A 22,963-nucleotide genomic window follows, 5' to 3' on the forward strand; every position below is an offset into this window, starting at 1 on the left:
AAATCTCAGAAGGAAAATGCAAGCAGCCAAAATTAAAATTTGACAAAATAGGTTGTCTGGTGCTACTGATATGAGATATGATCATTTGGTGAGTTGGGAGGTGTACTGTTGTCCTAAGGAGGAAGGTTTGGATCTTGGCAGGTCCATTTCTAAGAACATTGTCTTGGGATTTTGGCGAGTAAATGGCTATGTCAACTTGATTCACAAACTCATTTGGTTATTCCCATTGATCTTTCGTGTTTTCTTCAGACGTATTTAAATTTTTTAAGGAGGATCTCTTATCATCTCTTATATTTGTATCCATCTTCTATCCATCTTAATGAAATCCCTTTCACCAAAAAGAAACAAACAAATAAATAAAGGGCCAAAATGAGTTGACCAATTTTGACTCTTGGATGAATGAGTGGTCCCCACCTAACACTTTGTCTTATCTGACAACCACCCTTGAACCAGGGTACGTTCAGACTAAATTTTGTATATTTCTTTCCTGATGTAGAGCCCTACTAAAGAACCCAGTAAGAAAATGAACACAAAAAATGCAGTTGATGTTTACTACCCAATTCTATTATTAACAGAATAACAGAACATTTATCTATTTTGTACTCTTAATAATTAACATGCTAGAAAGAACCTGCCATATAAATATAATTAGTAAACCAATGAACAAGATATGTTATGTACGAACTAGAATTCAACCAAAGCTTTACTGGAGGTAAAAGTGTTTCAATTTCTGAAGGTAAACATAGAAGTTCTCAAAGTTCAAACGATTCAGCTGCTAAACATAGAAGTTCAAACGATAAGTTGTCAAAGGGATGAAGTTGAAGACAGTACAACAAGTGTTAAATAAGTTACAAAAAGCAAGCATCTTACAAAGAACACAGGGCACATGGTCATTTTAGGTGCTTGCTTTTTGTTAAAATATGGCACTAATGCAAGATGATATTCAGGTACTTAAAAAGAACATAAGGCACAAATCACCAACTGTAATGCAGAAAAATTACTAACAAAAGGGAACCATTGCAAAATTATGGCCACTAATGCAAAATGATATTCAGGTACTAGACTCTTGAAAACAAAGACAGTGAAGGAAGAATAACATATTAACATTATCAAAGATTAAATAAGTATATAAGCAGATCTAATCTTGTGCATACCCAATGACTTGGAACAAATCAAGCATTCAAGGTTCACCACAGTTGCATGATTTACAGATAGGAGGTATTTCCTATTCATATCCATATCCAACAAATGTCTATTTATCCATATAGCTATTTAGTAAGAGTTCATGTAGCGTGAACTGTAATCCACTAAGGAAAAATGAAAATTATCAGTTGCCATTATCAATCATCAAATATTATAGTCTAATCGAGAAACATGTCCTTATTTCTGAATTGGCACCACAGAACTACAGCTGTGAGAAAAACTAAAGGGAAACAGAAAATTATCCAATAATTGAGTTCGACTGTATATTTTTCCAGAAAAACATCATAATTAAAGGCCAGTATGTCTACTTCTTCAAAATAAAGTACAAGTTAAATTTAATTCTCAATGCGAGGAAAGCTAGAATGGTTAAGGTAAAACAGAAAAATGTACCTTCACCAGACGCATCTAGTTTAGACACAATGAGATGACCATATGAATCCACACTTCCCAACATTACATAGCCACAGCCTAAAACATGGCAAGTTAAAATATAAATTGCTATATGCATGCAAATTTTGATGGAAGACAAATTGTGGCTAAACAAAATATTAAAGAAATGCCCATGATGCAAAAATCACATACTCTCCACCTCAGCAAGAGCAATACTCTGAATTTCTGAACGATGAGGGCATCGACTGAGTAACGACGAGGCAATAATCTACAAGAGACCATAATATGCAAACTTATTAAAATGATAAATAAGTAAACAAAAGCAAGGATGAAGCGTGTAGATTTTCTTTACAAGATTATATATACCTCAGTGTGTTCAGGTATCAATAGGCTATCTTTTCCTTCGCTGATTGAAGATTCTCCCAGAGCAATCTACAGAGTAATATAAACCATAGTTAATTAAAACAACCATTTGTAGGACTAAAAGTAGCCAACAAAGACTCAAAATAAACCAGCAAAGTGATATTTTGTGTTTTACATCAGCACAACCAATTTTCCTAAAGTCTGTTTGGATAATCTTCTCAGTAAACACTTAAAGGAAAAGAAAATAACAAAGTAAAATAAATTAAATGTATCCCATAAAATTAAAATTATCTCATTCATAAGTTCAAATTAGCTTTTGAAGAAGCTAAATGAGAGAATTTCTATAAATTGGTTTCTACATAAGCTAATTTTCCTTGTATAAGATCACAAGTATCCTGCATTGAAGATAATCCTACTCAAGCCAAGTAGAACCACTAAGGACAGAAAAACTCTCCATATATTTAACACAACTACTTACGAAGGACTTGAACATGAGACCACTACGTTAGGCCAAACAACCCATGTCAGTTGTTCCATGCCTCACTGGTGTATAAGCTAACTTTAACTTACAAGTGAAACTTATTTAATTTTACATTTTTTCTTCTTCTTGTAAGTGTTTATACAGAAGTTCATCTAAACAGGGCTTAACTAACAAACACCAAGGAGATACAAGGTTGGGTGGGTGGGTGGTTAAGAAAGAAGGGAAATCCCATTAACAAGAAACTAACGATTAACATTTCCCGATAAAAAAAAACTAACAAACACCAAGAATTTTACTACTCCATTCCGAGTCTCTAATAATTACAATGCACACCAAATCACTCACTTAGATGCATTTTAAAACATTTTTTTTTCTGTTAATGGTTTCCTTTCCAGTGCCATTTTACTTTTACTACTTAAAATCACATATCGCATAAACTAAGAGGCATTTAGCCACAAATGCCTAGAGCTGAGGAAAGAAAAAATGAGTGCTAAAACTGCAAACTTTGAAACTTTGAGTAGAAAAAAAAATGAAAAAGTATGCGTACGTGGAGCCTATAAATGTGGGGACCGGAGGCAATGTAAACAAAACAAGAACTTTGGTCCTCGCTAACCTGAGAATTGAGATGTTAACAACAAAAGAAAAAAGAAGAAAGTTAGAGTGATTGAGAAGCAGAAAAAAAAAAAGAGTAAAGAATGAGAAGAAGAGATTATTATATGGAGAGAACATAGAAGGGTACACTACACGGAGAGCAAGGCGTGTGCACTGAAGGCTTCCAGGAGAAGGGTCTTGAATCAAAGTGGAAGGAACCACTGCTTTTTTGAGACACTTGGCTTCCAACATCTGTTTGTATGGATGGTGTGTCTGTAACACTAACACTTGTGTGTCTTCAGAGACTGGGAACAAAACAGGTTTTGGTTTGGAGCTTTGGATGTTTGAGAGAGAGAAGAGTAAGTAATGAAAGATGAGAGAGTTATGCCTCAGTGCGTGAGAGTCTGACAGAGAGTTCGTACGCCGCTTTTCCTTCTTTGCATTGCCTTATTATGCCTGGCTGCTATTAGTGCTGCTTTGGTTTTGGCTATTTATAATTATTTTGTGGGTAAATGGTGAATTTAATGAAAGATAATTTTTTGTATTATATAAATTAGTTATTTAATCCATAAATGATAAATGTCACAGAGAATTTGATTTAATAGATAAAATTCTTTCTATATTCGTAAGAGACTTAACTTACATGACTCATACTCATGCACCTGATAAATATAAATATATTCCGTATAATGATTTTTTACGTCATTCTAGACTAAATTCTCACTTTTATAATGTATTAATTTTTAAAACATTAAAAAACATAATTTAATCCAAAATAACATGAAAAACGCATGTATTTGTTATGTGAATAAGTATGAACCACATAAATTAACTTTATTAACAAGGAAAAAATTTAACGATTAAATCAAATTATTGTAACATTTAATATTTGTGGATTAAATAGTTAATTTTTATATTATATGGACACAATGGTTAGTAAATATAAATTATATAAACTAAATTGGATATTTATCTTTGCTTTATTTGCCTTTGGTTTACCTTTGAAAAAAAAAATACATCTAAATTAATCTTATATTACGATGTAAAATGAGGGAATAAAAATATAAGAGGAAAATAATTTAAATAATTTTTAGTACATGTAAAATAGATAATTTTAATTTTAGTGTCAAACTTATCATATTTTAACTCATATGTTTATGTTTAATTTTACTACTCATTATTAGTGACTTATAATGTGATTAACATAGCGTTAGTTAACAAGTTCTGATCATCTAAAGTAGTCCTGTTATTTTCACAACAAACATCTTTTTCAAAATTTAAAATTTATCTGCTACTAAAATCAAACAAAAAAAAAATAAAAGATTAGATGTCAAAACTAGAATGTCTGTATTTTACAAGTATAAATTTTTTTATTAAACATTAAACATAAATATAAGAAAGTTAATTATCCACGTCATTTCACCACAGGAACGGCATCAGTCACAATGAACATGAATTGTAAACATATACCGAAATTTTGTAGATGAGCAGTTGTAAACATTTAATTTAGGCAACCAAATAAAAAATATCATAGAAAGCCATCAAGTAAAAGTAGAGGATGAGTTGAGGTGAAATTTACATGAATTAAAATGAACAAGTACAACATAAAAAAAATACTTTACAATGAATTATGATGCATATTAGGGAAGTAAATAAATCAAATTATTCGAATTCAGCTCGTTCATATGTATATATATATAAATATATATATATATATCATAATTGACATTTTCATGAAAATAACTTTGCCCTTTAAAAAATTATATTATTTATCTAATACATTTTTGTTAATTTCACTTATCACATGTTAAGCTCATTTTGCTAACGGTAGATAGTTATCTAGTATTGAAATAATTATTAAATATTACACTGATGGCGCTAAACATTTACTTTTGATAATCCATAAATAAGCAATGTTTATTTACTCATAAGTTGTTGTCCATGCGCATTTTATTTGTTTACGTTAAAGTAATAATTGGCAATTAATAACAAATTTCAAAATTTTGATTTAAAAAAAAAAAGAATAAGTATAATTCTGACTCCAGCCAGGGTTACGTATAATTCAGTTATTTTTACCAAAGTTCTTTCTTTCCTTTCTAATTATTTTATAACACGAATTATTCCATTAACAAGTCTACAAGATTATCAGAGAATTACGGAATTGAAACGCCGTGGACACAACTCCATCGTTCCTTCCCACAATTACCTCAAGGCTCAAAGATTACAAAAGCAGGAAAATACAATCCAAATGAGTAGATGAATGCATAAACTAAAACTTTTTCCAAAGAATCGACATTTGATCACAAGCAATCCCTTAGGCATAACCCAGAATACACTGAATATCTCAAGGCTTTTCACACATTTTCCTAGAATCGATGATTTTGCTAGGCCACCCACCAGTGTCATCCAATCCACAGCATAATCTGGTATCAACAGAATTATATAGTAGCATGCACAAGTAAAAGAATTCTACAACAAAACTTCAATCACTGAACACATGTTAAAAGATCGCCAAAAAGTCACACCAGTTAAAAGTTTTATAAATTATCATTAGAACCTAATTCCCCAACTACAAAAAAGCAAGCAACCAATCACAGAGCTAGTATTTCAACAAAAAAAAAATGGAAAAAATAAATAACAACCACGGGGAAAGTAGTCTTGGTACGACGACTATTGAGAAAATTTTGATTTTTAACATTTAAAAGTTTGATTTTAAGCTAGCTGTTAGAATCAAAATAAACAAAAAAGAAACCAATGCCCTAAGATCTCAGATCAATACAAAACCATCTACAGCCTTTATCACTAGTTTCATTCACAACCTTCTTGCAACTTCCAAATAAACACAAACACAGAGCAGAGAGAGAAGAAAAAGTAGAGGAGGAAAAGGAGATGGTGAAGGACAAGAAAAAGGAGAGAAAAATATGCAAATCAGGTTATGAACAAAATTACAAAACCATGAAGCCATTCATTCAAAAGTCTCTATACATCATTGGGCATGATTGCAGATTTGCAGGTCAATCAATAGTACAGTTAAAACTGCTAAGGCCAACCACTAAATATGAAAAATAATTAACACAGCCAACAATAAACAAATAAAATAAAAAAGAATAAAAGAAACATTGATGTACATATAATTTAAAGACAACAAAAGTAAAGAGACACAAGGATGAAATCCGGAAGGAGAAAAGGAATTTGAAGCCCTCAGATCTCATAGCTTAACACAATCATCTACAGCTTTTGTCACTGGTTTCATTCATAACCTTATTGCACCTTTCAGATCAGGGTGTTGCTAGCATTGCATCCCGTATACACAAACACACACACGCACACACACACACAGAGGAAAAGAGATATATTGTGAGGGAGAGAGAGAGAGAGAGAGAGAGAGAGAGAGGTGCACTTCAGGTTATGATCGATACCATGTAGCTGCTCAACAATCTATTTGTGCATCATTGGGCCAAATAACAAGTAATTTGCTTCAATTATCAATTCCGAACTTTTTTTCACAGTTAAAAGATTCAGTTATAATTTTGCAGTTGAAAACAGAGGAAATGCTTACAAGAGCCTCTCCAAAAAAAAAAACAAATAGAATACAGATAATGCACCAAGAGGAAAAGATGAAACAAGGAAGATGTTGATGAAAATACAATATGCAAAGAGGAAAACAACGCAGAAGCTCCACAACAATCGGAAAACAATTCTCATCATACAGAGAGAAGAAAAAGTAAACAGACAAGCATTAAGAAATTATGAGGGAGCTCTCTTTGCCCAACTAATAAAAAATTACATTTACATTGAAATTCTTTAAGCCAGCTATTAGAAACAAAATAAACGAGGAAGAATTCAAAGCCCTCAGTTCTAATAGATTAATAACTAAATCATCTACAGCCTTTACCTCCGGTTCATTCACAACCTTCTTGCACCTTTCCAAGAAACAACACACACACACAGAGAGAGAGAGAGAAGGGGGAGAGATGCATATCAGGCTACGAACAAAACCATTAAGTCATTCAATAGTATATTTGTGCATCATTGGGAAGGACGACAGACAATTTGCCCAAAAGATCATCATCAAATTTATTTTCAGATGAAATTTTGTATCTTAGTTGTGATTTTCAGAAATCAATTTAGAGTAGTAAGAAGGGTCAAGACATAAAAGAGCTCCTAGATAAACAATGCATCTGAAAGCATCACATCACACGAAAGGCTTTACATTTCAGAACAAACAAATATTTATAGAAGCCACATCAAAGACTAACCAACATGTTAATGAGAAAGCCCTTTACTTCCACATATCAATCAGAAAAAAAAATCCCAAAACAACACATAAAAAAGACAGCAAATAAAACTAAACACAAACAAAAATAAATAGCAGAACCAGTGGAAGGAAGACTGTTAAAAAAAATAGAGATTCTTGACCAACACTGAAGAATAACACATTAGGGTTTGAAGGGAATGAAATTAATATGCAATGAGAACCGATGAATTCACCAAATCAGACCCTTTTTTAACTTGTGGGTAGTCAGACCTAGCTTTCTAGGCTGTGCATTTCCATCAAAAGTGCAGTTAAAACAGCTCAGAGCCCAGTGCATATCATCATTCACTAGCCATGAAAAACAATCAAACAAGCCAATAATAAACAAATCGCCACAATAAATAAGAAAATAAATATTGAAGTGGAGAATTTATGACAAGAAAATACAAAACCCTCAGATCTCATAGCTTAAAATGAAATCATACACAGCTTTTATCACTGGTTTCATTCATAACCTTCACGCACCCTCCGAGTGAAATGCTAGCATTGCTCACACACACACACGCACACACACACACACAAGTAGGAAGGAAGAGAGAGAAAGAGAGATGCAGATCGGGTTATGAAAGAAACCGTGTAGCTGCTCAACAATATATTTGTGCATCATTGGGCAAAATACAAGCAATTTGCTTCAATTATCAAATACTAAACTTCATTTTACAGAGTAAAATTTCTTTCAGATATAAGATCCACTCCATTGAAATTAAATAAAACAAAAATGCGTCGAACATAAGCAAGGTAACGAGAGGAAAATGCAGCTTGCTCAGAACATCACATAGATGCAAAAAAAGAAAAACAGAAAACAAATTCAACACAGAAGAAAAAGAAAAGGCAATATATATATATATATATATATATATATAGTGTTGAACCTTGCTCCCTGTTTGTTGCGGAATTTTCTGCGAGTGGTACAAGAAACGGCGTTAGGGTTTGATCTGGCTTGGTGAGAGGTAATCGTATATAGTGTTTCGGTGGAAACCAATGGATTCACCGATGGGCTTTATCTTTGGGCCGATCAAGTAGCCCAGGACCTTTACTTATTGTAAAAAATAATTTGAATAATAAAAAAATTAAAAGATACCCGCACATAATCCTTTTAAATAAATTCATATAATTACTAAATTTTAATCCTGACATTGCCTAAAAAAAAAAACCTTTAATCCTGACAAACATTTAAGTTTTTATAATTCTTGAATACGTTGATTTTTTTTTTTCATTATTTACTCATATATGGTCGTGCTTTCATATTGGTTCCTTTAAATATTATATATTTAGCATTTAGGTGGGACTTTATATTAAGACTTTATAAAACTTAAAAAATAAGCACAGTTTTATTTTACAGTAAAAAAAAAGAAAGAAGCACAACTAATGCCTTAAAAAAACCCTTTGCACACTCGCAAATTAATGATGACGCTCCCAGCATAATAAAGCCAGAAACAATCTGAAGATTATGCTCACCATAGCAACTTCCTCAACTTCCCACATCCAAAATTAATGAATTACTCTATAGCATTCATCTATTAATCCCGTTAACAATTTATAAAATAAAAATATAAGAGAAATACATGTGAAAAAAATAAATAATCTTTAAGATATTTCAAACAAACATTTTTTCTTTTCTTTTCAAAACCTCTTTTTAAAAAAATATTAAAAATACATCTTATGAGAGAAAATATTTTAATAAAAAAATGATTATATTTGAATCGTATAATCATTTATGAAAAATTAAAATTTAATGTCTAAAACTCATATAATTTTAATAAGTGATTACATGATATTAAATTCTAATTATTCATATTTGATTAATTAATGATTACTTTCATATAACATTTTTTTCTCATATGAGGTCAATTATCCATCCCTTTAATAAGTTTGAAAGATTATGATATTATTCAAAAATTGAAGTTAATTCATCATGCAAAGAGTTAGACGGCCCTTTTCAAGAAAGAAAAAAAAAGGCAAGAAAATACAAACTAAAATGCAAAGATCAATGAACAAATTATTATTTATTTTTTCCGAAGAAACAAAGTTTGGTCACAGAAACCCAGAATAGTACACTGAACAAACATATCCTTTTGGATTTTAGCAACAAATCCCAAAGGCTGAACACGTAATTCCTTGAATCAATGGAAAATGGGGGATGATTTGTTTGGCCACCAAGTACTACACACGATTATCACCATCAACAGTCCAAAAGTGTCTTCTGATCCAGCATAATCTGTTGTCAACAAATTAAGTAAAACGGTAGTAGCATGTAACTTCAATTGCTAAGCACATGCTAAAAGATAAGCAAGTCACACACTAATGGCAAAGCTACAATTTACCATTAGAGCCTAATCCACAACTACAGAAAAGTAAGCAATCAGTCACAAAGATGATGAAAAAATGTAAGGAATGTGAGTAGCATATTTTCTAATATTCTGCCAAATCATGGGACATACCACTAACACATTGATACCAGCATTAATTTTACCTAATAGGAAAGTGAGGAAAAAAGGGTATTAACTATTAAGAAATGTGTTGCTAACATTTTTCAGAATGGAAACTGTGATAACCATTCATATTGTTGTTGCTAGTAGAAATATAATGAGTAAAGAAATCAGAGTAAAACACCCGCATTCAATTCTTGGCAAGTAGTTGATCTATGCGATAAATCAACTAATGCTACCAGAAAAAAAAAATGCAGAGCCCTCAGCTAAATATGAATCAAATCATCTGCAGCTATTGACACTGGTTTCCTTTACAGCTTTCTTGCACCATCTATGTATACATTATAAGTACATATGCACACACACACACAAAAACCGACACAGAGAGACACAAAGAGAGAGAAGCAAAGGTAACGGTTTTAAAGTAAACCAAGTAACCACTCAATAATCAATAAATCCATCATTGGGCTGCAACAGATAGCACAAAGGACAATTTACTGTAATTTTTCCTATTTACACTTTAATGAGCAAAAAATGACCATCTATTTAAAGTTTTAAAACACAACACATAGAAGACCTAAAGAAAAATGTGAAGATTGCAACATTAGTTATTAAATGTTCATAGATTACATGTTTAGAGCAAAACTCAAACTGCATAGAGCATTGTAATTTCCCGACAACACTATCCTCAAAGGTGAATACAATATAGTTCATTGGGCAACAAAACAAACAATTTGCCTCACCATATTTTTCATCAATTGACCATGGATTTTTCTTCCGTGCTTAAACGACCAACACATGAACACATGAATGACCAAACAATGTTTTCGTCACTTTATGGTTACGGAAACCACATTCAACAAGTCTCCACCCTATGATTTTCACAAATCTCCCCTTTAATTCAAAAGGACATCCATATTTTCTGATTTCAGTGGACTTATGCACTAACTTGTCTCTATATTGTTTGCACTTCTTTTCTCCTTTTTCACAATCCAGTCTAACATATTTTTTTAATTACTTCTTACTTATGAATGATAATCATACACTCATGTTCATTTCTCACATGTCAAGCTCAATTTAACAAATTATCACGCTTTTAAAAAATCTAAAAGAATCAAAAAAATTATTCAATAACAAAACAAAAAACACATACAAATAAATCTTATCAGTCATGAAATATACCTTATCAACTATGAAATAACTAGAAAAGTCAAGATAACTAGGTTGCGCTTGTATATTAGTGTCTTCACCATCCACATTTTCATTATTATTATCCCTCATAGCATCATTAGGCTTGATTCCACATAAAAGGTTGGGCTGGTAAAATAATTGGCTTCCATTATCCATATTTTTTCATTCAACTAACATTGTAACCTTGTTAGATATAAACTTATTCCAATCCATTGACTTACATAATCAATACATCAAATACGGTTAGTTGTAAAAAATGGATAACATAAATAAGATTTCGTTATGCAACAAGTTCATTTGCACAATGGAATCACATTTATGCATTAACAACAACGGAAATAATAGAATTATGATTCCCCTATGCGAAATTTCACAACAAAATCGTAATTATGTAGGACCACAAAAAAAAACAACAACAACTTAATTGCAAAGAGTAAAGAGCGGGGCAAAGGGAAAGAGAAAAAAGAAAGAATGAATGAAAAAAAGGAAAGAGAGAGAGAAGAATGAAGATAAGAGAGTGACAAAAGAATACTATTGTAATTGCTCTTGGTCACTAAGGGCCAAATTTTTTGTTGTTGAGGCTAATAGTAACATCCAAAGATGAATAGTGGCTCTATATCATATGTGTGTCATAGAAAAACTATGAAAATCAATAATTAAACCAACAAAGATTGATCTCCTAGATAAGAAATGGACTTATATCCCATAAGATTGTGGATTCAATTTTCTTTGTCCATTGTGAGTACTTTATTGATAGATAATTTGTATGTATTTTTATAACTGATTATTAAATCTTAAGGTCTGTTCAAAGTCTAATGAGTTTACAAGACTTAATTTTTTTATACTTTTAATTATAAAAAATCAAGAATTAAGAATTTTATGAAAAATATTATTATAATTATACACATACACATAATACACTGAAAAAGAATAGTGTTTAACTCAACAACCTTATAACTATTGAGTTGAGATGTAAATCAAATAATAATAAAATTATTAATACTTGTATAAAAAAATTATTAATGCTTGTCTTATAAAAATGCCCCAAAATTTACAATTTCCTCAAAAGTGTTTTTGATCAAGCACACTCAATAATAATTTTGCAGAAGTAATACACTAGAAAGCAGCTTAGCAAGAGTATAAAAAGTAATTAGTAAATAAGTAGAGTATAAAAAGTAATTAGTAAGGAAAACAAAATTAATAGAATAAAAGAGAAAGGGTACTTCCTCACCAAAGTTACCCACCGCACTGGGAGGGAATCTTACAGGTGATGTAATATGAAACTTAAATAAGAAGAGAAGAAAAAAAGAAAAAATATAATAAAAAATTTTATATAATAAGAAAATAAAAAACTTAAAAAATGTATTGATATGATAGTTGAATATAACATTTACACCACTTAAAACAACTCGTCATTTATAAATTTTTGAAAAAATCTTATAACGAAGAACACAGTATTTTACTAGGTACTGTAAGAAAGATTATAATATTAAAACAAAAAAGTAACTGATCGATCAATGTTTCCCACCGTTACACGCCAAGTAGTACATTCAACGACTGGAAGTGCAGAGCACGTGTCCAAGCACCGTGTTCATAACAAATTCTTATTATGATTTTCTTTTATAGAAATTAAAAAGGAAGGAGATAAGTATAAAAGATTGATATAATAAGATAAAATAACTATAAAAAATAGACGTAATAGATACACTAATAAATAATGTAATGAAAAAAGTAAGACAGAAAAAGAAAAAAAGAGAGAAAATAAGATGATGGAAAAGTTAATATAAGAGAAGGAAAACAAAAAATATCACTTTTGGAACATCGAAATTGTAATCATTAACTTGTCAAAATTAAATCCAAAACATGGAAAATCACGTCCAAACCCATAACCAAAGAAGCTAAGCTATTTTTTGCCATAATTTATTTTTCACAACCCAAGAATAGAACTGTTTTTATATCATGCAAGAGAGCATTGATGACATTAGTGAGAGAGAAAATAGAGAGAGATGAAGGAAAGAAATGGGTGCATATTATGCTTTTTCTCCTTGACTCCTCTAGCTGTAACTCCACTACCTTGTAGACCACATCATACTTCTGACTACTCTCCATCTTTTCTGACACCAAACTGTAGTTGGGGGAAGCCCCTTCATCTTCTTCTTCAAGGCTCCATAACCATGCCAGGCACCAAAATCATGTGCACTCAGATCAAGTGCAACAACAAGCACCACCACCAAGCACCATGATGAGTAGCACTCAAATGGTTGGAAGCAGTGCTCACTTCTCGTAAGTCTGTCATGGATCAACTATACCTTGATCTATCTGCCACCCCAATATATGTTTCACAACATATTTTAAGTATATATAATTAGGTCACTGACTCTAATTAATTATATTCTAAATATATATTGGTGTAGTGAGTCTAGCTATTATTAACTTTTTAATGTGTTAAATTCTATGCCTATTTCTGGCTCTCATGGGTTCTTTCTTTGTTCCATATTCTTCATCTTTATCACTGATTTTGGATAACTGGGGAGGACCACTCTTAAATAAAAATTTACAAAGCAAAATTTGTTTTCATCTATTTACAAAGAAAAAATATTTTTTTTATCCCTTAAATAAATTTCAATATATCAGAATATAAGAATAGTCAGAGTTGAAAAACAAAATCTATGCACAAAGGAGAAGCATGAGAAGATTTTCCATGATTATTGATTAGAAGCTTGTTAGCAACTAAGATGGTTTAGCTAGGATTAACAAAATTTCTTGCCCAAATCCTTCATTTTGACATGGAATTAATCCATTCCAATTGGATAACATGTGTTATGTCTTAAGATTCTGAATAGTTGAGTTTGTCTTTTTTTCTGGCCTTGTGCTTTGTGTGAACCTCTTCCTGTTTGTGTGGATTAGCGTATGTAGGGAAAATCTCAACAACTTTATGGTCTCGTGACCGAAAGCGATCCCAAGTTCCCAACCATTAAATATATGTGAAGTAATTATGACCCCTTGGTCCCAATTCCACACACTCCACAAATAACTTGACAAAATACTAGTTTTGTATGGTAACTTTCACTGTTGTTTTCTTACTCAGACAATTCTACTACAGGGATCCCACAGTTTTGTGTTTGTTGATTTGTTTTAAAATTTTGACAACCTATAAGGCCATAACAATGTTTTAATACTTAATTGTTTTATCCTAATTGTATATTCTTTGTTAGTTTGGCACAAATTGTTTGCATGTCAATTTGCTCCATACCCCTCTAGCCCTGTTAATTGCCCTGACTCTGTTATTTTCTGACAAGAAAAAGACTCCAATGTTGGGTGGTGTAGTAGCCTGGCTACATTGTTTTTTTCATAAAGGAGTAACATTTACTTTTAGTTGCTAAAATTTTAGGCGTTATTCAATTTTATCTCTAGTTTTATAATTTTTTCACTATAAAATTTTATTTGCTTTAGTTTTTAATACAATGAAAAAAATATTATAAAAAAACTAAAGTAAATAATTTTTTTTTGATATTTTAAAAGTCAATCAAATGAGATATTTGTTGTTAGTTTACAATAGGGTTTACAATATTTTTTATCCTTAATTTTGAATTTATGCTTTTAGTCCACAATCTAAATTTGGATCATCAAACTTTTCTTGAATTTTTTTATTTATAACTTTTAGTCTCTTATCAAATAACAACAATGTTAATTAATGATTAATAATAATGTTAGAATCCAATAATTTGTCATTTTATTAAGGAATATGATGTGAGAGTCACGAGTATTTTATTTTCTAGATAAATTATGTTTACAACCTCTCATATGTTCAGAACAATTACCCAAGTCATGCTGGTTGATGAAAGATTGAAAATATAATTTATAAAAAAAATTAGACATGATTTCTTAATGACAGAGTAAGTCATGGAACTGCCAACATCATTACTCATCTGTAATTAATGCTATTACATAACATAGACTAAAAGTGGTAACAATTTTTTTTTTAACTTATCAAAATTTAAATGAGAGACTAAAAACATAAATTTGAAACAATTTAGACATGAAAAAAGACAGTAAACCCTTCACAACATTATGAAAAATAAACATATCTTAAGAGAACTTATATTATGTTGCTAGATTTTTTTTTATATTTTCATTTTATAAACTACTTAAAAAACTTTCATGATATTTTTCCCAAATCAACTAGTTAATACCACCACAAATTCCACATAGTTTTATGGTTATGGTATACGAACAAAGACCCACAATACCAAATTTCAAAGCAGTTACCTACTGTCGCTACTAAAAGTGACCAACGAGATTAGCCTCATATCGCTAAATTGCTCATAACCACCATGCATGATTCACTTCATCCATATATGTTGGCATCATTACCAGACTGTTCCATGCATTAAACAGCCATAAATCTAACTAACACCATTGTGAGTTGTGAACAACTAGTTTACCTATTGTTAACGTGTAAGGTTTTAAATTGCGACCATAATTGTGTCTTCATTGCGATTTATGACATTGTAAGAAATTGTAGATAAATGTAGTTCATATGACTGCAATTGTGGTCATTGATACTTCAAAAACTTTGATATTGAAGCCAAAATCATGACTACAAACTGTTTTCTAATACTTTAATAATACGTTTGATTAATTTGTAAATCTGTATTTTAAGGTAAGAATAGATATGAAGAAAAATAAATGAGCATATTTCTAAAACAGAGGAACATAAGTTCCACCAAACTAATTTTATCTTCAAATCACTTTTCAGCAAATTATTCAAATAAAAACCAACATTCGAATTATAATTGGTTATACATCAGAAATAATATAATTTTTGTAGATATCCCATCAAATGATTAATAGGGGTTAGTCACAGTAGATCACCTTTTCTTGTTGAGGTATTAATATTTTAAAATAAACTTTTACATCAGCAAGTAATAGAAACCAATTTCAACGAATGGGCCCACATAATATAACAAAAATGAATTTATTCCAACCCAGCCTTTTTCTGGGTCTAAAGCCTCATATTGATGATAGTGGCCCGAAGTTGGCCCCGCTGGCCCTAGTCTCATCCCATCAAATTTATTTCAGCTCTTTTTTGTATAAATCCTCATCCAAATTCTTACCTTTGTACAACAAAGTGTATAATAAAAGAGATTAACACTCGAGGTAAAAAGTGTTCTACACATACAACCAATCATATTCCTCTATTTTTTTTCCATATCACATAATAGTGTTATAATAATCATAGAAAGTTATGGAAAATAATAATGAGCAAGTATATATGATTCACAAAACGTAATTTGACTGGAGAACCAGCATGTTAACAACAAAGGGGTGAAAGAAAATGAACGCTTGATGTTATTGGAATGATAATATAGAAGAAAGTTTTATGAAGAGAAAGAAGAAGGGCCTATAAAAGAAGAAGAAGAAGATTAAAGAAAATTATACAGAAGATAGAAGAGGAAGAAGAAAGGAAAAAAAGAATAAGATAGGAGAAGGCTATGGGTAATTTATAAGATCAATATGATAATTTGTAATTCAGAAAGTTTGATTCCATCATGTGCACCCTAATTGTAGAGGAAGAAAAACAAGAATAAGTAATAGAATGAAATAGATTTGGTCTCATTTCCTTCCATCATCTTTCACGTAAACCAAACAATGGAATTTTTTCCCATCCATTCCCTCCTCTTTCATCAATCCAACCACACTCTTGGAAGAAATTAGTGTTGACCAAAGGAAATAAATAAACAAAAAGAGAAAGAAACTAGTAAATAGGGTTCTGTTGGCTATCACAAAGAAGTTGTTCTTTTTTCCTTTTCTTGGATCCCGTTGGTCCAATTTCTTGCTACTTGTAACTTGAGTTGTACTAAAAAAGAATGCCCTTGTCTTTTCATATTTCTTTTTATCCATCACTTGATCCTATTCCTTTTTCTCCCCCATTGCTATTTGTTTGGTAGCTCCCACTAATATTTTCTACAACTACAGTGAGAGCACTTTTAGCAATGAAAACTCTCGTGACAAGACCCTGAAACAAAAATGGATGACAAGTTTCTTACAAATAAATAACATAGTTGTCATTACTAATGTTTTTAGTATAAAGTCAATTATTGATGAATTTGACAAGACAAAGTACTGTCGAATTCAATTATCCTGAATGACCATTGAAAGTTCTTTATTTTTTTTGTTTCAATTTAATTTACATTTTATGAAATTGTTGATCATTATAAACCTTTTTCTATATAAAAAATCATTATAAACCTTTTGGTGATTAAATTTAACATATCAATTTTAAAAATTCATTTTAATCTTAATCTTTGCCCCCCTTAAAGATAGGCTAGTCCCACCCCACCCCACACCTGTTTTTCCCATTCACAGAATGCTTTGTCCTATATATGGAAGGATAAACAAAATGAGAAATCAAATACACCACTATATTATTGCACCTCTTCCATACATTTTGTAAAAGATCATCCATTATTGGCTAGTTGGATTATTTAATTGGAGGGTGGTTAAGGAACCAGTTTTTTTTTTTATAAAAATAAAAAATAAAAATAATCATTGGTTTAAGTGGTTAGGCCCCGTGCAATCTATGAAGCAGGATCTAGTGAGATTCTGGAGAGCTTCTGCTGAATTCTAACTGTATCGAGACAATGGTGAAGCATACATAGATTAATAATTTTTTAAAATCTGTACATTATAATCCAACTCAAAATTCATTCAAATCATCCATTTTACTCCCTAACTATTGCTGTCACCGCAATCTTCATGGATCAACTTGGCCTATAATTTAAATTATCTAATCCAATTTTTACCATGCAAGTTATGAATTTGTAATGTAACTGCTGCATATTTATACATCTTAATGACTAATTTATATTTCATGAAGCAAAATGAAGAAGCAACAAAGCATACTAATGTGTTTTTTGGTTCAGGGGAGCCTACCATTGGAAGAAGCCAATTACACTGCGGGTAAGCAACACATGTTTGACAGATAGTTTGTTGAAGACTAACATAAAAGGAAAAGGATATAAGAAAAAACATATTGAGCAAAGGTTGTTCTGTCCTTTACAGTTAAACCATTTGGTGTAAAATGACTCCATGCAGCTTCACCTCGCAGTGAATACATAAATGGAGATAGAATGCTATTGTCTTTGTACCATACCTCTCATTGTCACTATTCACAAGCCAGTTTTGTGTCAAAACTAGTCAAGCAAATGGCAAAAGCCTGAAAAGCAGATAGGGGATATCTATAGTCCATAGTAAATATATCCTTGCCAACCTTGCCAAACTGAAGAATGATCTTGTCATGATCAGACTGAGCAGGCTGCGATGATGGCGTAGGAGCACCAGTTGCAGGTGGCTGCGTTGCAGCAATCAGCTGAAAATTCTTGACGGACGCAACAGTCACCCTTCCCCTAAAGTTGAGGCACCAACACTGCAGCTGCTCGTGCCATCTTGGAGATTTGTTCTTGAGAACTAAAGGCCTATCCTTTCCCTGCTCCTCTTCTTTGCCTGCCAGAAATATGTCCGAGAACCTGGAGCTGCTAAACTCGGTTGAGTTATCGATCGATCTAGCAAAGGATATGCTTCGGAAGGAATCCTCAAGGGAGCGGGGAAGGAGCTCTGGCTGGCCCGGGACAGTGCAACCAGGCTCAAGGGCTGACATAGGGATTGAGTGCATGGTGCAGTTCATTCTGCGCGGGCCCCTAGTACCAAGGACATTCAACTCATAGGTGATCTGGGCAATATTGTAGCTGCCACTAGGGACCTTTGGAGAAACCTTTTTTGAATAAAACCTACGGCTTCGGCCTGGAGGAGACAGCTGAGCATTGTTATAGGGAGGCTGTGTATCATAAATTATAAACTTGGTGCCGAGAAAATTTGACCTGAAATGAGGGGAGATTGACACAGTATAAGTTTATATTGCCAGAAAAATGCAGAACAGTGATTTCTTGAACAGTAATAGGGGAAAATAATGGTATTAGAAATTACAAAAACCATAAACACATCCAAAAAAGTAAAAAACAAACACATGGATGAAAATTATAATCATTTCAGAATTAAAGGAAGAACAGAATTAGACATATAATTGGAGAAAAGACAAGAAAAAACCAAGTGCATTAATACATACTTGAAAACCATTGATATGTTTAAAAGTGGAAATAGAACAAGAGAAATTTTCAATTACAGTAATTATAGATCATAGATGAAGTCAAGAGGCCTTAGAAAATAATAGCGTTTACTTCACATACCAAACTTTGTTAAAGCTATATGCTGCTACTTAGTTCTAGTAACTTGTAAACAGAAATACAAAACACCAAATTAGACTTTTTGTTGGAGCTGCATATATGTTTTGATATTATAGAGGAGATGCAGACATAGTTGGAAGATCTCAGGGATGTACTAAATTCAATCATCATCAAGACCACCGATCATATTATAATCAACAAGAATAAGCTTTACAAAAGAAATATGTGAAAACATAAAGTTCTCCACATCATTCAAAACAGATATCAGTAAAACCATGATTGATCACACAAAATGCATGCTGTGAGAAACTAGAATCTAAAGAGAATATACCTGAGTTTTCCAATGTAAGTGCTATTAGATCTTGATATGTTATCCGCATCCATTGATATAATATACTCTGTGCATGTTGTTCTTCTGGTCCGTTTTGCAGAAAGAAGAAACTTTCCATTTTCAACTAGCAATGCTGCATGGACAGTCAAGAATTAAAAAAATGTCCCAGAGACAATGACAACTAAGTCCAAAAACTTCTCAATGTACATTTATAGGCTGTAGAAGGTAACGACAATGCAATTTGTCAGTTCAGAAAATAGAACTGTGTTGTTTTAGTAGTCAACATAGTAAATAATTAAATCAATTCACTAAAAATTAGAAGAAAAAAGTAGATAATCTATTGGTTGTTAAAGTAGGACAGAATAAAGTAGCACAAACTATTTGCTCATGATTCCTGGTTTCCAGTTAATCTCAGCTGCACAAAACTGACTCAAGCATGCACAACCAAATCATTTCCAAGAAAAGGAGTATGCATCTTAATCAGCATGTAAACACTTACTATTGTCTTAATGTAGTTACAAAGGAAGATAAAACAGCTTGTAAGCAGGAAGTATGAAGAGGCTTAAATTCCCAATCCCATAGCTTGCTAATTTTAATAAATGAACACAATAAATACAGAAGTAGGCCATAACAAAGAACTTGGCCATTGTAAAGTGTAGAAAACAATCACTAGGTAGCTCAACTGTACATACAAGAACTGAGTTTAGATGGAATAGAATACACAATCCACTATGACAAGGAAAGTCTTGGCAAGATCTAGTTTGTGGTGGCACAAAATCATATATTTTTAGTAGATTTGCATTCATCAACACTTACATTAATGAACTAATAATCTAGTGAACCTGTACTCTAGACTGATGTCACCAAAGTTAGCAGGATGAGCTAACCTTAGATTGAAAAACAGATTTGGTTGGTTCACAAATCTTGAATGAGAATAAATTTTTCAAGCATAAGATAATACCATTGAGCTCTCCATTTTCCCATAAGGACATGAAGGTCATGTGCTATTAAGTAAAATAACAAATCAAGGGGGCACAAAATCTTCCACACTGAATGATAAATCAGATTAGGTGATTATGGAAATAAGTAAATCAGATCATCACATTACATGCCGTTAGCTATTAAATTACATAATAAATAAATTCAAACCAATCTCATAAAAGGCAACCAGGCAAACTCATATATGTCAGTGTCAAACAAAGAAAAACAATTGTGCTTACCAGGACTAAGACAAAGGAATAGGTGGTACGTCAGATTAGATTTGTCTCTCTTGATGAAACACTGGATGGTTCCATCCCTTGAACCAGGCTGTAAATTGTAAAACAAGAGTCAATAAAAAATCATAAGTCAAAATATGATCATGCATTCTAGTACACAATTTATATCTCTCACAAGCATGAACCAGTTCTTTTGAAATATATAATTTACACAAGATAGGAGATAACAAAAATCTCACCTGCTTCAGGGAGACAGGGAAAGTAATCTTCCCACAGAACTCAGGACTGGTAACAATTTCTTTGCACATTCCTCTCCAGGACCTGCACACAGCAGCACACGCAACCACGTGCTTACGAGCAGGCCATGTAGTCTCACTTTCTTCCAATCTTTTAATAACATCACGAAGAAGCTCAGGCGGAAGGCTAGCCCACCGGCTGTTCTGTACAACTGGCAGGCATTCGTGCTCCTCATGGACCAAACTATTCGACTTGCCCCCACCAGAAAGCCTTACATCAAAACTCCGCCTTGATAAGCTTCCAAATCCGTCCCTAACATCACGAACAATACTGCGGAAGGACATTTGCTACAATACACTAACAGCCCAAAAAATTAATGTGAGTAACACCACTTAACGGAAAACGTTCCACTAATCCACTCTAGTCAGATGTCACAACTCACAAGTATTAGCAGGGTAAAGAGCTACAAATCAACAAAACTCTAATTTAAATCCAGTTTCAATGCTTAGTTATTAAGTCATAAAAGTATCAAAACACAGCTAGGGAAAAGCACAAAGAGGGAAAAGGGAAAAAACACAAAAGAGAGAGATTCTCATAAAAGAAAGCCTCACATGAACCTAAAGTCTAAAGAGGCCTAAAATTTCAGACCTTTGTCAGAATCATATTTTAAAACATTATCTCCAAGACACCAACAGTTGAACCCCCTAAATCTTACTTTTCAAAAGACTGAAAAGAGCAACAAATTCTAAATAGAATCTTAGTATCTTACAAAAAATTTAAGCTTCTACCAACCAACCTAACTTTCCCCCACAAAGGGATAAAAAAATTAAAGAAAAAAGAAGTCAAAACTGAAACTAAAGCATCAGTAGTCATAAAGTAATAAGCCTAACATATCTATTTATGTTATAAACATATAAAGAAAAAACCCTGAACCTCTAAGAATGTCTCTCACGAACAGGAGCAAACAACCACAAAGCAGAAAACAAGACATTAGATAGTAGTTCACATAACAAACCTCAATTACCAAACTTCAGTGAGGAATAAAGCGTTTCTGACCACCCTAATCACAAGAGATCTGTATAGAACATAATAATAATAATAATAATAATAATAATAATAATAATAATAATAATAATAATAATAAACTTTTTTTTACAAAAGCAGCAACAGTAATAAACTAATAGTAAAACCAGAAAACAATTTTTTTAAAAAAAATTCATATACTACAGAATTGATAAGTCGTAGAAAAAAAAAACTCACAAAAGACACCGAATTAACCCCAAATGAAAATTCCACAAAAACTCAGACTAGAAAATGAAAAAATGGAAACTTTCAGAAGCTAATAGGAGAACCCAAAAGAACAAACTTGAGAAACTGTTAACCAGACCAAGAAAATTCTGGGTCAACACTCCAATCAAAGTTAAGAAAAAGAAATGGAAAAGGCAAAGAAAAGCAAACAAGAAGGACTACAATAACAAAAAAGGCGCATCAATTGCAAAAGACTAGAAATTTACCATTCAAGAGAAGAAAAAAAAGAAGGAAGATCAGAGAAGAAGAAGAAACTCACCATCAAGTTCAAAGAAGTAATGTTTTGTTTCTCTCTGTGTTTTCTCTTTCCCTTTCCGTGTCTGTGACACAAACCTCTGACTCCGAAAGACACGCACTCACTGCATTTATTAAATCCCACCAAGAAACAAACTACTTCAATTGTTATTAATAACTATTATAATTACATTAAATATATTATTAATTGTTATAGATAACATAACCATAAAAGCTGCTTAATTAATTATTAATTACCCAATACGGGATTTTAAATTGAAATAAACTTGAATTAAATTAAATAAGCTAATTAAAGTTAGCACCCACTTGGTAGAGACGTTTTATGCTGTGGAAGTCAAATTACGGTTTAACCCTTGACAGTTGACTTTTATGCATCTAGTGGCATCCGACTCCGAAGTCCAAACTACGT

General features: G+C 31.9%; 2 protein-coding genes, 1 long non-coding RNA gene and 1 other non-coding gene across 9 annotated transcripts in view; all 4 read right to left on the minus strand.

Annotated features, from left to right (window-relative positions):
* The window catches only part of LOC100803195 (uncharacterized), a 10,550-nt gene extending 7,063 nt beyond the window's left edge, over window positions 1–3,487 (minus strand). The window contains exons 1-6 of the mRNA XM_014769251.3: window positions 3,182–3,487; window positions 2,985–3,050; window positions 1,960–2,025; window positions 1,786–1,861; window positions 1,594–1,671; window positions 1,496–1,513 (exon numbers count right to left, since the gene is read on the minus strand). Coding sequence (XP_014624737.1) covers window positions 1,496–1,513; window positions 1,594–1,671; window positions 1,786–1,861; window positions 1,960–2,025; window positions 2,985–3,050; window positions 3,182–3,280 — 403 coding nt within the window. The 5' untranslated portion in view covers window positions 3,281–3,487. The remainder of the gene's footprint in view (window positions 1–1,495; window positions 1,514–1,593; window positions 1,672–1,785; window positions 1,862–1,959; window positions 2,026–2,984; window positions 3,051–3,181) is intronic.
* Window positions 3,488–5,221: 1,734 nt separating this feature from the next.
* Window positions 5,222–8,731, minus strand: LOC102669248 (uncharacterized). Its single transcript, XR_418887.4, has 2 exons — window positions 8,216–8,731; window positions 5,222–5,451 (listed from the first exon to the last, which is right to left on the minus strand). It is a non-coding gene; the product is annotated as an uncharacterized lncRNA (long non-coding RNA).
* On the minus strand, window positions 7,548–7,632 carry LOC112999839 (small nucleolar RNA snoR118). The gene has a single exon (XR_003265057.1). It is a non-coding gene; the product is annotated as a small nucleolar RNA snoR118 (small nucleolar RNA).
* Window positions 8,732–17,810: 9,079 nt separating the features above from the next.
* LOC100803729 (tubby-like F-box protein) lies at window positions 17,811–22,674 on the minus strand. Of its 6 annotated transcripts, none has more exons than XM_006598688.4 (6): window positions 22,559–22,674; window positions 22,007–22,066; window positions 20,994–21,348; window positions 20,758–20,845; window positions 19,538–19,670; window positions 17,811–18,843 (listed from the first exon to the last, which is right to left on the minus strand). In XM_006598688.4, exons 3-6 carry the CDS (start codon window positions 21,333–21,335, stop codon window positions 18,132–18,134), a joined length of 1,275 nt encoding a protein of 424 aa, XP_006598751.1. In that variant the 5' UTR covers window positions 21,336–21,348; window positions 22,007–22,066; window positions 22,559–22,674; the 3' UTR covers window positions 17,811–18,131. The 6 variants fall into 6 exon arrangements, with proteins under 6 accessions (XP_006598751.1, XP_040866127.1, XP_040866126.1 ...); XM_041010193.1 differs by having other exon boundaries at window positions 22,506–22,567; XM_041010192.1 differs by having other exon boundaries at window positions 20,994–22,066.
* Window positions 22,675–22,963: the final 289 nt, after the last annotated feature.

The sequence above is a fragment of the Glycine max genome, chromosome 16 (assembly GCF_000004515.6).
Source record: "Glycine max cultivar Williams 82 chromosome 16, Glycine_max_v4.0, whole genome shotgun sequence".
Classification (NCBI taxonomy): Eukaryota; Viridiplantae; Streptophyta; class Magnoliopsida; order Fabales; family Fabaceae; genus Glycine; species Glycine max.